The sequence below is a fragment of the Xenopus tropicalis genome, chromosome 4, assembly GCF_000004195.4.
Source record: "Xenopus tropicalis strain Nigerian chromosome 4, UCB_Xtro_10.0, whole genome shotgun sequence".
Classification (NCBI taxonomy): domain Eukaryota; kingdom Metazoa; phylum Chordata; class Amphibia; order Anura; family Pipidae; genus Xenopus; species Xenopus tropicalis.
This window is the reverse complement of record NC_030680.2, coordinates 80,056,705-80,072,517: the sequence shown is the minus strand read 5'-3', so window position 1 is coordinate 80,072,517 and position 15,813 is coordinate 80,056,705. Positions and strand designations below refer to the sequence as shown.

General features: G+C 39.0%; 1 protein-coding gene across 1 annotated transcript in view; it reads left to right on the top strand.

Annotated features, from left to right (window-relative positions):
• The window catches only part of gipc2 (GIPC PDZ domain containing family member 2), a 59,226-nt gene extending 45,824 nt beyond the window's left edge, over positions 1-13,402 (top strand). Inside the window, 2 exon segments of the mRNA NM_001126797.1 lie at positions 604-685; positions 11,900-13,402. Of these exon segments, the coding sequence (NP_001120269.1) occupies positions 604-685; positions 11,900-12,051 (234 nt within the window). The 3' untranslated portion in view covers positions 12,052-13,402.
• Positions 13,403-15,813: the final 2,411 nt, after the last annotated feature.

The following is a 15,813-nucleotide window of genomic DNA, read 5'->3' as shown; positions in this document are numbered from 1 at the left end:
AGAAATGTTTTCATAATTATTGTAGCAATCCTGTCCATCTAGCATATTTCATATTGCAGACAAATGAAGTAGTTTAATAAATTGTATTTATTTATGCTGTGCATGTATCTGAGCACCTAAGTGCAAATGTATGGGTCCTTTCCTCACTGCCTGGTAAGTGAAGGTATTCCTAAACTGTTTATCTATGCAACTGCAAATAAATAGACAAGATAGGAATTCCTCCTTATTTAAGTTTTACCGTATATTTAGGAAACATAAAAGATAAGCCCCCTACTTTATACGTGGTACATTTCTGTCTTACACGAGAAGGATGGTTACATAGCTACAGAACAAATAGTTATCCAAAACAACCAAAAAATATGTTTAAGGGCAAACTGTATTTGGAAGGCTTACATGGCATGCTTGTAAAAGAAGATGGCATACCTTGTACATTACATCTTGTATTGGCAGCCATCAGGCTGAAGTAGGGACTTAAGTGTCCCATACATCTGCAAAATATAGTTTGTTATTAATCTTATTATCTTGAATCTGCCTTTAAAATTATATTTTGATTTTTTTTAAAGGATTACAATAATACCAATGCATTTACTTTTAACTTTCTAGCCTTCTGCATTTGAAGAAAAAGCAATTAAAAAAGTTGATGACCTTCTTGAGAGTTACATGGGAATAAGGGATGTTGAACTGGGTAAGTGATTTTCCCACATGTTTGCCACGTTTATACTTTTGATTGCAAACCGTATTAAATCACAAGTGATTTATTCACTTCGTTCTGTTAATATTTTAACCATTACTCTGATATTCATAATATGCCCTTATATGACCAAAGGTATAAGTAAAAATTAAATTGTGGCTTTGTAAAGCAACAGTGACAATGTCAGCCCAGTGTTATATTGACCATGTTAGACACTGACCTGCTCAGACACTCATGCACTCCTGACAGGCTTGCTGTTCCTGCCTTATTAACTAAAGAATTAGGGCAGAAAAGTTGTGCTGCTAACACGCCCCCATCTGCTGATTCACTGCACATGTTCTTTGCTGCTGTCACTTACTGAGCTTAGGGACCGGCACACATTATACTGTATATACATATAAATGTTACAATATAAGTTTGATTAGTAATTAATACAGATAATTACTACATGTTAGCTCTAAGGGCTGTGGCACACAGGGAGACTAGTCGCCCGCTACAAAACTCCCAGAAATACCATCCCACCGGCATATAAGGTGCTGCAATTTTGGAGAGGCTAAAGATGGGCCCATACATAGACTGACTTAAAGCTAATGTGAGACTTAGTTGATTCGCTGCTGGCGTAAAAATGAACCTCCCAACTACCTCTCGTGATTCTCACTGACTTCCAGCAATACTGTGCAAAAGTGCCGGTGGGAGTGCTTTTTTTATTCAGATATGTTGCAGTAACAATGTTATAGTGTGTTTCCAGCCAATGCAGTTATAAGGGTGCCACTGTAACTAACTAACAAAAAATAAAAATAAAAAAAAGTGCAAAAACAAGTAAGAAAGAAATATAAAAGAACAAGTAGCTTTTTGAGGGGTAAAGAGAAAGAGTTAATTTAGGACTAGAGAAAGGGTCAATAGGATATTACAGAAGCCAGATTACAAAAAATGATTCAATTTCAGCTAGTGATTCAGCCTTTAGAACATATATTGTATAGTACCTGTGAGAGTGGGATGAAATCTGCAGCAAATGTACAGAGCCAGTGAGGTTCTACAGCCTGCAGAACCTTCATTTCAGTCTTCCTTTCTGTAGTGTCTTCCTCTCTCCAGTCCTGCCTACACCTGTGGCTTGATTGGTCAATTTCGCCGTCTGTCAAGAAAGCTGCACTCTGATTGGAGTAGCCATAAGAAAAAAGATCCAATCAGAGTGCAGCTGATTACAAGAGAACCGGAGCTTGCAGGAATGCACAGACCTACTCAGATGTTAAAGTAGCAGCGCAGAGAAAGTCAAGTATAGAGTGAGTTTTTTTTTCCAATGTGCTAAGCAGGTTTGGGGAGGCTTGGCATAGGGCAGGCATAGTATGGCAGCATAGGGCAGGGAGGGTATGGCACACACAGACAGCTAAGGGCAGGCAGAGTATGGCACACACAGGCAGCATGGGGCAGGCAGAGTATGGCACACACAGGTAGGGCATGCAGAGTATGGTACACACAGGTAGGGCAGGCAGAGTATGGCACACACAGGCAGCATAGGGCAGGCAGAGTATGGCACACACAGGCAGCATAGGGCAGGCAGAGTATAGCACACATAGGCAGCTAAGGGCAGGCAGAGCACACACAGGTAGGGTAGGCAGAGTATGGCACACACAGGCAGCTAAGGGCAGGCAGAGTATGGCACACACAGGCAGCATAGGGCAGGCCGAGTATGGCACACACAGGCAGCATAGGGCAGGCAGATTATGACACACACACAGGTAGCATAAGGGAGGCAGAGTGCTGCCTGTGTGTGCCATACTCTGCCTGCCCTATGCTGCCTGTGAAAGGTGAACCTGGCAGGGGTTTGTTCTGGGAGTTTGTTAGTAGTTCCCTAAATGTTCCCTAAGGTGTGTAATTATGTTGCTGGGGGTTGCTGTGCTATCCACAGGGGAGGAGGAGGCGGCATATGGATTTAAGGGTGTGTCTTAATATGACATAATATAATTCTTTCACATATGAATAACTGTTGATATCCCCGCAGTGAGGACCAAGCATTTGGGTTTTTGCTGCACTACCACCATTGTGATAAAATGGGTGTGGTTTGAAGTGGGTGTGGGTAAAAAAGGGGAGTGGCCAAGACTGGCTTACATTAGCGGCCCTCCACCATGTATGCTAGAGAAATTCCGGCTCTCGGCACCGCAGAAGTTGGACAGCACTGCTGTAAGGTATATGACAGGCAAACCTCATTTTCTCCCTGATAATGACCCCTAAGCTTAGCTTCTCAACAGTCACTGACATGTCTAACAAAATCCAAGATGAGGTGTGACAATTTTGAATGCGTGGGTTATTGCTACTATAGAGATGCTGAGCCTTTAGGCTGGTGTGGTAAGTTCAGTATATAAAATATGGCATTTCTAGCTATTTTCATTTTAACACTTCAAACTGTTACTGAAAGGAGAAAGAAAGGCTAATAAGCCTAATCTCAAGCTGCAGGCATACCTTCAGTTGTCTCAATAGTGCCCTTAAAGGACAAGGAAAGGCTAAGTCATTTGGGGGTGCCAAAATGTTAGGCACCCCCAAGTGACTTTAATTGCTTACCTTGTACCCTGTTAGGAGAAAACAGCACCAGTGGTAATTGTGAGCGAGCGCTTCGTTTTGCCGGGACCCCGCGACAGGCGCATGCGCAGTAGAGTGAAAAGCTGACTTCTCTGTTAAAGATTGGCTTCTCACTCTACTGCGCATGCGCGCACGAGCGAACAGGAAGGAGGAAGCGCTGCAGCTACCCCGGGCTGGTGCTGTTCTCTCCGCACAGGGACACCAGCCCGGGGTAAAAGGTAGGCGATTTAAGTCACTTGGGGGTGACTTTGGCACCCCCAAGTGACTTTGCCTTTCCTTCTCCTTTAAGTCTGCCCATATTTCTCCTGTTCAGAAGATCAGAAGCCAAACAGGAAGAAAAAACGCTGAGCTGTGTAAAGAAAGTTGTACATACTCAGTTTGTAAGACTATGAGGAAGCTTCCTGCTGATTGGCTCAGATCCACATTCCTAAGGGGGGATGTGAGTTCTTAGCATTCTTGAGGGAGGGAGGAGCAGGAGAGAGGAGAGAGCTGCATGTCTCTGGTAGAGGAAAACAGACACAACAAATCTTTTGACAGAGAAGTCAGTGCAGCGTTTTTGTGAGTGCTTATGGCTGTATTTACATAGACCTTTCTGATAAACCTTTCTTTCTCCTTTAAATATGCTTAGTTTTGGAAAGTTAAAGAGAAATGTCAGCTACCAGTTTGGAGCAGAAGGACCAAAATTAACCCTGTCTCTAGTGCAATCAAGCCATCTGAGATTTATTTATCTAGAATAACTAAACCTGGGATTTTCTGGATAAGGGATTTTTTTTTTGTAATTTAGATCTTCTTACCTTAAGTCTACTAAGAAATAAATTAAGCATTAATTAAACCCAACGGGATTGTTTTGCCTCCAATGAGGATTAATTATATCATACTGTTTTATTATTAAAGAGAAATAGAAGTCATTTTTAAAACTTTTTGGAACATTCAGGATACCAGGTTTCTGGATAACAGATCCCATACCTGTACTACCGTGTATATGTATAAATAGCAGTCAGCATGTATTTTCTCAGTTGCTAACCTTTTCTTGAAGCTGTTGGCAGTACCTTTTTCAGTAGGAGAAATTTTAAAAATGTGTCTTCATCCCCTGAAAGTCACAATTATTGTTTGCTGTATGGCCCTAGTTATACAAAGTTAGATGGGTTTGTGTATGCAGATATTTAGAAGTTATAAATACCACATTTTATTATCTGTGACCTGCATATTACTTAAAGGGGACATATTGTGCCAGTGCATTATACTATTTTTAAGATAGAAGGCTGATTTATTGATAGGATAGGAACCAATCAGCAACTAGGTGGATCTGATAGGGAACTAAGTCTGTCTTTTCTTGCACTGGGGATCCAATCAGATCTTTGCTTTTGTTTTCTAACTTGTAGGTGACTGTTCAAATCCAGTTGCTGGAGCTGGGCAACAACACCAGTGAAGTTTGTCTCCAATGTTAATAAATACGCCTAATAGTGTTCATTATTGCCTACAAGAATAGGGGGTTCTTACTTATGCTAAATGCAGTGGCGTATTTATGAAATAAAAAATTGCCCTCAGTCTCCGCTGTGGATTTCTGATGGCAGAGTAACGTCACTTCCACAACATTGCACGCGCACTGCCTAGATGTATGTGACGTCACACGTAAGCTGTGCGTGATGTCACTCACACAACATAGGGGCATATTTAGGTCCGGTGTTGCTCCAATTTGTTGTGTACCCAGCTTGGCGAGGTGTAGGTCTTTTTAAACTCTTTAAAGCCTTCCAACTCTGCAGTTCTGGTAAAATCATTATATACCTCATGATACCATCTTTTGCTGATCTATAGTCGTTGCTCACTGGAAAGGTTTGGCTTGAGCTAAGCATTACGTTAGATGCGCATCTTAATTGTAGTCAAAAATCATTTTTTATATTTTATATGTGCCTTCTTTATCTGCATCCACAAATTGCACAAACTAATTATTGTGCACAGACAGTAGTAATTCAACTAATTATGTGACAGTAATTGTATGCTTTAAGTTAATTTAGGTATGTTGCAGCAAACGGTTTAAATACCTAAGAAACACAAGTTTTTAAACTGAAGATCTACATTATTTTTCTGTACTAAAATAAAGTAGCAGGTGCATGTTGTATTGATTATGCATTCCAAATACAATCTTTCTTTCTGCTACCTTTATTTTGGTGGAGGAGAAAGCCTATGTGCTCCCATCCGCTCGTCTGTGCACTGACAAGCACAACCTGTGTGAAGACCATCTGCACAGAGTCCGACTGTCTCTGCAGAGACACTGAAGAGTGGATGGCAGTACATCAGCTTCTTTCAACCTGCAGAGAAAATTCAGAGAGAGGGAGAACCTAGGCTCAGTCCGGTGTGCCATTATATGTACGTATGCACATATGTATGTATATCTTTATTTAGAAAGAGATACTAATGTATACTGTACTGTACTGTACAGTAGAACAATACATTGACCAACAAACATTACAATAAAAGATAAATAGAAAGTAGTTAGTAGAAAGTAGTAGTTCAATAAGTTAAGAATCAAAGAGACAAGAGGAAGGGGGTGCCTGCCCCATAGAACTTACAAGCTAAATGGGAGGGTAACTTACAAACACAAATAGGAGGATATTTAGTGCTGTTGGTTACAGTGGGTGACACTGCAATATAAGTGCCAGTTCCCAGATCAGGTGCTGTGCGAGTGCTCCAAGAGTTCACTTCTGAAAAGTTCTAAAGAGGGAGGATTTTCTCTGGAGGAAACCAGGGAGGGCATTCCAAATGTAAGGAGCAACAAGGTCAACTTTTAGTTCCTTCATTTTAGAGGTGAATGTTGACGTTAAGGTAGTTTGGCATTGCAGCATGGCTGACATGAGATATGCAGGGGTTAGAACCGTAGGAGAGTCTGAGGTCAGTTCCTTGTCAGGGAGATATGCATGCTATGGAGGGAGAGGAGACAGCAGGCTCCTGACTGTTGTTATGGGTATATTGCTCCAATTGCGTAGCCGCATCTTATCTGAAAACAGAGGTATTAGTGCTGGTATATAATAGAAAAGATGCTGTAATGCAGGGATCCCCAACCTTTTTTACCCATGAGCCACGCTCAAATGTAAAAAGAGGTGGGGAGCAACAGAAGCATGAAAAATGTTCATAAGGGTGCCAAATAAGGGCTGTGATTGGCTATTTGGTAGCTCCTTTGTGGACTGGCAGCCTTAATGAGGCTCTGTTTGGCAGTACAACTGGTTTTTATACAACCAAAACTTGCCTCCAATCTAGGAATTCACAAATCCAGGAATGCACAAAAAATGCAAGTCATACATTTACCTCTACAAAGGTTGTAGGCTACATGTTTATATTGAACTGAAATTGATTTTGTACCATAAATAGGGTTGCAACAGACACAGTTTGTCTGCTTAGCTTGAAGGCAGGGGCTTAGAAAACAAGCAGTGTCCCTTTGTAGGTATCTCTCCTAGGCCTGAAAGTGGGAGCTGCCGAAGGCCTTCCAGCAACTTCTCACCTGGCCAGTCAGGCTGCTCCAGAGTGATCCTGCTCAGTTCGTGCTTCCAATGTGGGTGCGTCAGCGGCTTCTAGGAGGTGAATGGCTCTAGGAAGTTGGAAAATGATGGTCCACAAAGCTGCTGGGACAGAGAAAAAATATGTAGTGCACGACTATGGGTTTTGATCTATATAAATATAGAATCTCAGGGAGTCCCCCACCATCCCCATTCCTTGAATGTTGCCAAAGGTAGTGAAGTGGTGCAAGAAGGTAGTGAGCTGACTGGTAGGAAGGTGGGAGAGGAGGGACTGTTCGCACCAGGCCCCTCTGATTATTTTTTTGGGGGTGGCTCGATACTTCCAAGGTATGCTACTGTATGCAAATATCAGCTTGCCCTGAAAGGTGAAGTGTATACATTGCCATAAATTTAGGGTTTTTCATATTTCTGAATGAAAATGCAACATGCCTGGCTTTATAAAGCAGTCTCACCCTAAACTAAACAAGCATTTAAATGTGTGTTTTAATGGTTTGGCACTTCAATGAACAAACTGTTCTCAATAAATTGATTTGTACCTAATGCTAGAAGAACTGCAATTTCAGATTAGTCCAACCTTAATTATATGCATACAGAAGATGAAAGACATAACTGTAACAATTATAACTGCAGGGCATTAGTGCAGTAACAACCCTGTGCAGGCAACAAAGATTTGCTTCCATTGATGTCAGTAAAATTTACATAACTAGAATATAGTGTATTGAATGCAGCATTTAACAGTAAGCTGTCTTATGGCGTTCATATAGAAAAATGTATTAAAAAATAATAAAATTTGGAAGCAATGTCAGCGCAAGAACTATTTGTCTGGAGAACAAAACCCACGACCCATTTTCAGTTTCCTGGCAGAGGGGAGGAGGTTGGCGTTCAGGATTTCACGATACATGGCTCCGTCCATTTTCCCATTAATGCGAATAAGTTGTCCTGTGCCCTTAGCAGAAAAACACCCCCAAAGCAAAATGTTTCCACCCCCATGCTTGACGGTGGGGACGGTGTTTTGGGGGTCATAGGCAGCATTTTTCTTCCTCCAAACACAGCGAGTTGAGTTAATGCCAAAGAGCTCTATTTTGGTCTCATTAGACCACAGCACCTTCTCCCAGTCACTCACAGAATCATTCAGGTGTTCATTGGCAAACTTCAGACGGGCCTGCACATGTGCCTTCTTGAGCAGGGGGACCTTGCGAGCCCTGCAGGATTTTAATCCATTGCGGTGTAATGTGTTTCCAATGGTTTTCTTGGTGACTGTGGTCCCTGCTAATTTGAGGTCATTAACTAACTCCTCCCGTGTAGTTCTAGGATGCTTTTTCACCTTTCTCAGAATCATTGACACCCCACGAGGTGAGATCTTGCGTGTGACCCAGTGGAGGAATTGCGAATAGAATTGGCAAGAGAGTATAAGGAGAGACTTTTTCCTTTTCCCTTTCCCCTTTCCCCTTTCCCCTTTTGCTTTCAAATACTGCCCTGTTGGCCAAACCTGTTTAGAAAAATCAGAGCAGCCAGTGACAGTCATCACATCAAAGACAACTTGTGCCAGGAGCTTGTGCAGTTGAAGCCTGGACCTGACTTCAGCGGTGCATTCTCCTAATCAGAGATCACAGCAATCACTATGCCACAGGCTTATAGAGGCACATAGGGCTTTAAAAAGGTTTCATTCTCCTTTAATGCGTGAGCACCCTTACACAAGCCTAAAGTTACCATGTACAGTGTAGTAGAGTTTTGTAAAGGTGACTGTCTGTAGCAGAAATACTTTCTGTGGAGTAATAATCACACTGGCATCCAGATTCACAAATTTGGGTTTGGCTTATGTTGGTGGTGTGGTAGGGGCAGAGCAGGCATGGCAAAGATGTACCCAATGCAATACTCCTGTAGGAGGCTACTTTTCTATTCCAAAAATATTGACAGCTTAACAAATGGGAATACCACGAAGCTAAAACTCTTAAAGTGGAGCAGTGTTTTTAGAATTTTTTTTTTTTAGTTTGAGCCCCACTTGAAGATCAAATCTTGCTAATTGTCCCCCTTTAATAAAAATAATATTAAAAGTGAACTAAACCCAAAAAAAGAATGTGGCTAGAAATGGCTTTTTTATATACTGAACTTATTGTCCCAACCTAAAGTTTCAGCAGCCCAGTAGCAGTAATGATCCAGGCTTTTAGTGTTGACACAGGAGCTCACCATTTTAGATTTTATTTGGGGTGTTAGCGACATTCATATCCTCAGTGTGCTTTGGGCAGCTGTTGAGAAGTTAAGCTTAGGGGTCGTCCAAATCATCAAGCAGAAAATTAGATTTTCCTGTCATTGGAGCTGATGCTACAGGGGTTATAAATTCAGATGGTATTTGTGCTGGTTTATTATTTAGCTGTTATGTAAGGGTAATTTAAATTAATTACTAATTAGCCTTGCATTGTGACTGTTGTATATATTGTATATACAGTTTATTGTGAGTTGGTCCCTAAGCTCAGTAACTGACAGCAGCACAGAGCATTTGCAGTGAAGCAGCAGAAAAGCAGATGGGGAGGTACTAGAGCATCTTCGGAGAAACACATCTTCCCTGCTTAAGGACTGGTACAAAAACCCTAAACATAATGTGTCTTACTTTTATAAGTTTTAGTTCTGCTTTAAATTATTTGGATCAGCTTGCATTATTGTTTTTGTAGAAATTTTCAGCTTATTCAGGTGACAGTGCCATGAACCAACATAAAATTGTTGTATTGTTGTGTTTTTAAATGCAGACTTTAAATAAGCACTGGGACTGGGATCATTTGTATAATAACAAAACCTCCTTCCTTGTATTATGATAATATTATTCAGCCACAATTTTGTTTGCTGTTACAAGATTTGGATTTCATTTTCCATTTTGAGTCTAATATTTTTTTTAAATTCATTTCTAAAACTTCTACATTAAAAGAGAAGGAAAGGCTAATAAAGAGTTAATCTCAAGCTGCAGGCATACCTTCAGTTCTCTCAATAGTACCCTTAAGTCTCCCCATATTTCACCCGTTCAGATGATCAGAAGCCAAACAAGAAGAAAAAATGCTGAGCTGTGTAAAGAAAGTTCCCATAATGCCACACTCCTGCACAGACACCCAGACCAAGTTAACATGCTCAATTAGTTAGACTATGGGGCTGATTTACTTACCCACGAACGGGTCGAATGGAGTCCGATTGCGTTTTTTTCGTAATGATCGGTACTTTGCGATTTTTTCGTATGTTTTGCGATTTTTTCGGATTCTTTACGAATTTTTCGGATCCAATACGATTTTTGCGTAAAAACGCGAGTTTTCCTATCCATTACGAAAGTTGCGTAAAAAGTTGCGCATTTTGCGTAGCGTTAAAACTTACGCGAAAAGTTGCGCATTTTTCGTAGCGTTAAAACTTAACGCTACGAAAAATGCGCAACTTTTCGCGTAAGTTTTAACGCTACGCAAAATGCGCAACTTTTTACGCAACTTTCGTAATGGATACGAAAAACTTGCGTTTTTACGCAAAAATCGTATTGGTAACGAAAAATTCGTACAGAATCCGAAAAAATCGCAAAACATACGAAAAAGTCGCAAAATGTTCGTTTTCAAGTCGGAACTTTTCCAATTCGGGTCGGATTCGTGGGTTAGTAAATCAGCCCCTATGAGTCAGCTTCCTGCTGATTGGCTCAGATCCACATTCCTAAGGGAGTGAGTTCTTAGCATTCTTGAGGGAGGGGGGAGCAGCAGAGAGGAGAAAGCTGAAATTTGCGTGTCTCTGGCACATAAATTGCAGACATAGAGAAATCTTTTGACAGTGAATCAGTGCAGCGTTACTGTGCAGCATAAAGCTTACTTAGTTTTTACCTTTCTTTCTTCTTTAAGTAACTTTTAAAATCACCAAAAATTACCCAAACCTTGAGCCTACTAAGAAGAACAGTAAAGCACTCATCTTATTTTGGTTGTATTAATAAATCTCTATATTCTGCATGTTATAGGTACTCCTGTCATTAAATCAAATGAAGTCCCAAATTACATACTGAACTTATCATTAAACTATTGCTTGGAAACATTGTTCCACTTTTCTCTAATTGGAGTGGTTGCTTAATAAGCACAGCTGTCTAAATTCTCATAGACAAGTACCAGGGCAGTTATCAAAACTTTAATGCCCAAAGTCTTGCAACGGTTTTTCAAGGAAGTCTAATATACACAATCCTTGTAATTTCTAATTTTACAAATTTTAACTTTCAGCCTTAAAGGCTCATGGTACCTATACAATTGATGGAGTCCTAATAATCCTTCATGGGCCAATACACAGAGTACTACAGTCTGTAGAATTAAAAGATGCATACTGTGCTCTTCATGTTGCGCTGGTTGAAAAATCTAGTGTAAGGCAGAGTTTCATGTTTAATGGGTTCGCAAGTGCCATGTACTTGTACAGGGCTCCCTAGCTAAAGTGTTATGATTAACATGCAAGACAGGAGCATTTCATTGGCTGCACATGTGCTTAGCACCTTCTTCTTTTAAATTAATGACACAAGGGTCATTTGCTGACCTGAGTTTAATGACAGGAGACAAATTCTCTGAAATGCCTTGCCTAAAACCTTGCCTAAAATGTCCATCTCTATTGGAATCTGCTTCCTATTTATTTGAATGGGGATTACACTTCTTATGGCAGATATTGGAGCTATCAGGAGGAAGTGTCTCAGGAATGCTTGCATTTCTAAGCTATATTTTCTCCACCCAACAATGCTCTAGGCAGAAAGTCTTATTAGGGATAATAGTGGCAGTCAAAACATCTTATGCCATGGCACTACTGACCGAACAGGATTTCAACTATCTCTGTTTACAGTTGTCTGTCATGTCATCTGCTTTTTTTTTTTTTAATATGAATGGACAGTTTTAAGATTTATCTAGTTTATTTCTGCCAACATCAACCTATATAAATGAGGAATGATAACTGCACATTTGTTTGACAGATACTGTAAAAATCCATTGGAGTACTTAATTTGATGAACTCAGGGCCACAAGTTGGATATATCTAAACAGGTCCATAAAGAAAAATTAACATTGGAAATCTTATGTATGGTGATATATTTTATCCGTCAATGTGGACGTTTTGATCTAATCTTTATTTTATTTTTTTTTAGCTGCTACAATGGTGGAAGCTGGGAGAGATAAAAAGAACCCTGATGAGTTTGCTGTGGCACTTGATGAAACTTTGGGGGATTTTTCATTTCCAGATGAATTTGTCTTTGATGTCTGGGGAGCAATAGGAGATGCTAAACAAGGACGCGTTTAATGCACAACACTGTGACACTTTTAATCACTTGTGTAATTACTTTATCTTAATTTTATAATGGTATTACATTTGGATAGGCAAAATTGGATAATAGGAATTTAATAAACCAGCCGCTAAGGATATAGGGCAGTGGCAAATATACAAATATACAAGTGTAACAGACATTTTTTGGTAGGTATATTCCAGTTCTCCATTGGACAGCAATGACATAAGAAATCAATAAGTGCTTTTAACCCAAATAGAAATGGACCCACAGTAACCATAAGCAATTCAACAGGACCAGCTAAGTCTAATTTATTATGTAAATGCATACCAACTTAAATTTTGTGTGTAGTGTTTTGTATTTTGTCTTTATTACACGCAAATAAAACAAATATGATCAAGAAATGATGTAAAGGCCACAGTGCGAACCTTTAACATGGAGAAACCTACCAACTGATGCATAAAGAAACAAACCTATGCAAAATGTAAAGAAAGCCTCAACTGGAAGACCTTGCAATCTAGAGAGAGTCTTCAAGGGATACTTGTAAAATGTAATTTTGTAATATCTAGAAATAATTACCATAATCATAGTATCGGCATTTAAATAGCCTTTATTACATTAGATGAGAATTTTTTATAATAGTGACATTCTGAGGCCCTACATTCCTATGCAGTTTGATACATTCCTATTTGAAATCATATTTAAGATTTCTTCTTAAAAGTGTATCTGAAAATAATATATTGTAATTTGTTTATTGTTATTCTTTTAGGCTTAGGTAGTGATTTCACATTGTAACACCTTGAATTCAGTGAAATACAAAAATAATCACCACTTGCTACCTTGCTACTTTACAGAGAATAACAATGGATATATACAGAAGGTACAGCTGTAAATTTGATTTTGGCTTTTGTATCAAAATTACATTACAAGGCTATGAGAGACCTTTTTAGTATGTATGTAATTCATCAGTGATAGGAAAAGTAGTCCCTAAGTCTGTTTGTCTTATTGATTTACATTCGTTGTTGCCTAGTTTGTAGGAATTCTCTAATCCCTATGCTGATGTGAATGAGTAAAATGTATAAAACAAGTTGTCTTATTATTAATGGTACTGTGATTTTTTCCACTATATATTTTCTCTTAAATAACAATGGTCCTCCTGTACATTAAACAGAAAATACATGTTTACTTGTATAAATGTGATTGTATGCAGTATCCTAAATCCTTTCAAACCCTTCAGATTCTTCCAAGAAATTGCCTTTAATGTGATTTTTAATTAACCAGTTTGTTTTGTATAAAGGATTGTTTGAAACATTGTTATATATTTTTGTTGGAATAATACAAAATAATAAAGTTAAGGCTTATGGCGCATGTGCTTTGATTGCTGTTGCTGTTTTTCTGTCACCACTGGTTTTTTTTAGAGGAGGTGCTTTTCTCCAGGTGCTTCCTGTGTTTTTGGGTTTGACCGTAGGCCAGTAGCCATGCACTAACTTATCTAAATCACCGACAATTGAAGAAAAAAACAAGGTATATTGTAGGGATGTTACAGCTGCTAATGAAATGATGGAAAACTATGTTTAGTTATCTGTAGTAATAATGCAATAAACACCTTACCTTCATGAGATCCCTGACCCCATGCTGGTTATGATAAACAGATTATGCTGATTGGAGCAACATTCCAGGGTATTTACTCTAGAAAGATCCTTGTACATGTCATTCTGAATTGAGAAAGCCAGTTGGATGACTAGTGAAACACCTTCAAGAAAATCACAGCAAGTTCAATTGTTTTAAATTATTACTACAGATACAGTATACCATGACCTGGATGAATGAGAACCTTTTCAGACATGTCTTCATTTAATTTTCAAACAGCATTATGCTATTTGCAGTACAAATCAGATTTTGGCCATTGAGGTGGACATTACCATTAACTGGTGACAGAACCATCCGGCAGCTTATTAGCCCATGTGCGGGCCCCTCCAATGAACCTACCCAACTGATATCTGGCCAAAAATGGGGATGGTATGTATGTTTTTGAAATGTATGTTTGGTGTATGTATGTTTTTTAAAAATAAAATCACCAACAAATGGCATCACTTTTATAGTGGCCACCGTGGATCGTATTTTATAGTTAGCACATTCCTAAATGCTCACATAGATTCTTAATGCTAACTCTCATTAACTTCTTCTTTTCATTTATGGTTTCCTAGGACAACAGAAGACATAGGAGGGTTGATCTACTAAAGTGTGATAACGCTTATCGCATGCTTTTTTGCGATAAAATTGACGCAAAAAAAGCGCGATTCACTAAAGTATTGTTGCATGTGTTAAGTCGCATATCGCAGCGGTTAAATAGCGCGCAACCCCAATGCGTACATTTTAACGCATTGCGTTAATTAGCGAATAGAAATAGTATTAACGCATGATTCACAAATACATATGAGGCGTTAAACGCGCTAAATATCGCATTAGTCTATGTAAAAAGTAACACCTACTTGGAGCAGGCGGTAATTATAGGAAAGTACAGTTCATGAGCTTTTGGAAACACAATTTGGACTTTGCAGTGTTATTTATTCAAGTCTGTGTTGGCCCTAGAGTGATGCATCCTCCAGTTTGCAGGGAAATGGTCATTTTCAGAACAGTAGTTTTCCGAAAGTAATGGCGTGTATGGCTAATATGGTGTGAGTTTTTCACATGTGGCGACAATTTGTGCACGCTGCGTTAATTAGCGCGCATTGCATCAAATACCGTATGAAAATGGTCTTCACGAGTTAAATAACGCAAACAGCATCGCGTCTTAATTTTGACGCATGTCCTTTTAGTGAATCGTGCGTTAAGTCGCGAAAAATAAGACGCAATAAAATTTTCAACGCATGCTATAAATAGCGCTCGTTTTAATGCACTTTAGTGAATCAACCCTAGGACCTCAATTGTGTGTGCTTCTTCCAGTTTGCCCCAGTGCCACTTGTAAGATTTACCATTTTATAATTTTTTACCTTTTTCCCCCTCTGTTATACTCTCCTTCTATCTTTATATCATAAATTGATCAGGCAGTCCAGTCTCTTATTCCATATATTACACCTGCAATTAAACTTCTTCCATCAAATTTATTTTTACTTTGATTAAAGAATGTATTTTGTCTGCTTTATTATATCCGTAGTAGACTCTCCTCTCTAATTTGTCATTCATCTTGCCTCTTTCAATTTTCTCTATTATACATTACACCTAATCTTCCTTTTTCTAACATAAACCCTTGATTCACCAGTTTTGTTTGTCTAATTGCCAGTTAAGGACCTGCAAGAGTTCTCTTTGCCATTCATTCTCAGTTTGTCTGTCCAGTGAAGTCATTTAAGGTTACAATTCTTCTGCTAGCCTTATACCAGTAATTCTATGAGTCTAAATTATTTTGCCTTAGAAATTATACTTGTTGGAGCAAGTCTTTCAAGATTTTATTATACTGAAGTGTTCATGTGCTTGTTATCTCCATAAGAGCTCTATAAAGTTAGAATTCTATTTGTTATATCATTTGATGTCTGTTCTGGTCTCACTATTTCATTAATATCATTCTGTCCGCTACCACATTCTCAATCATGGAATTACACATTGTTTATGCCTTATTTCTCTGCACTGATTTTCTCTGTTCTTTGTTGTTACTACTTTATTCTAAAACTGTCACCTTTTACTGGGCGCTTTTCATGAAAAATTGTTTTCCCTGTATATATACAATCCTTTCATCTTCATGGTTCCTGACTTTCCTCTCAATTATTTTTCCATTGGTTCCT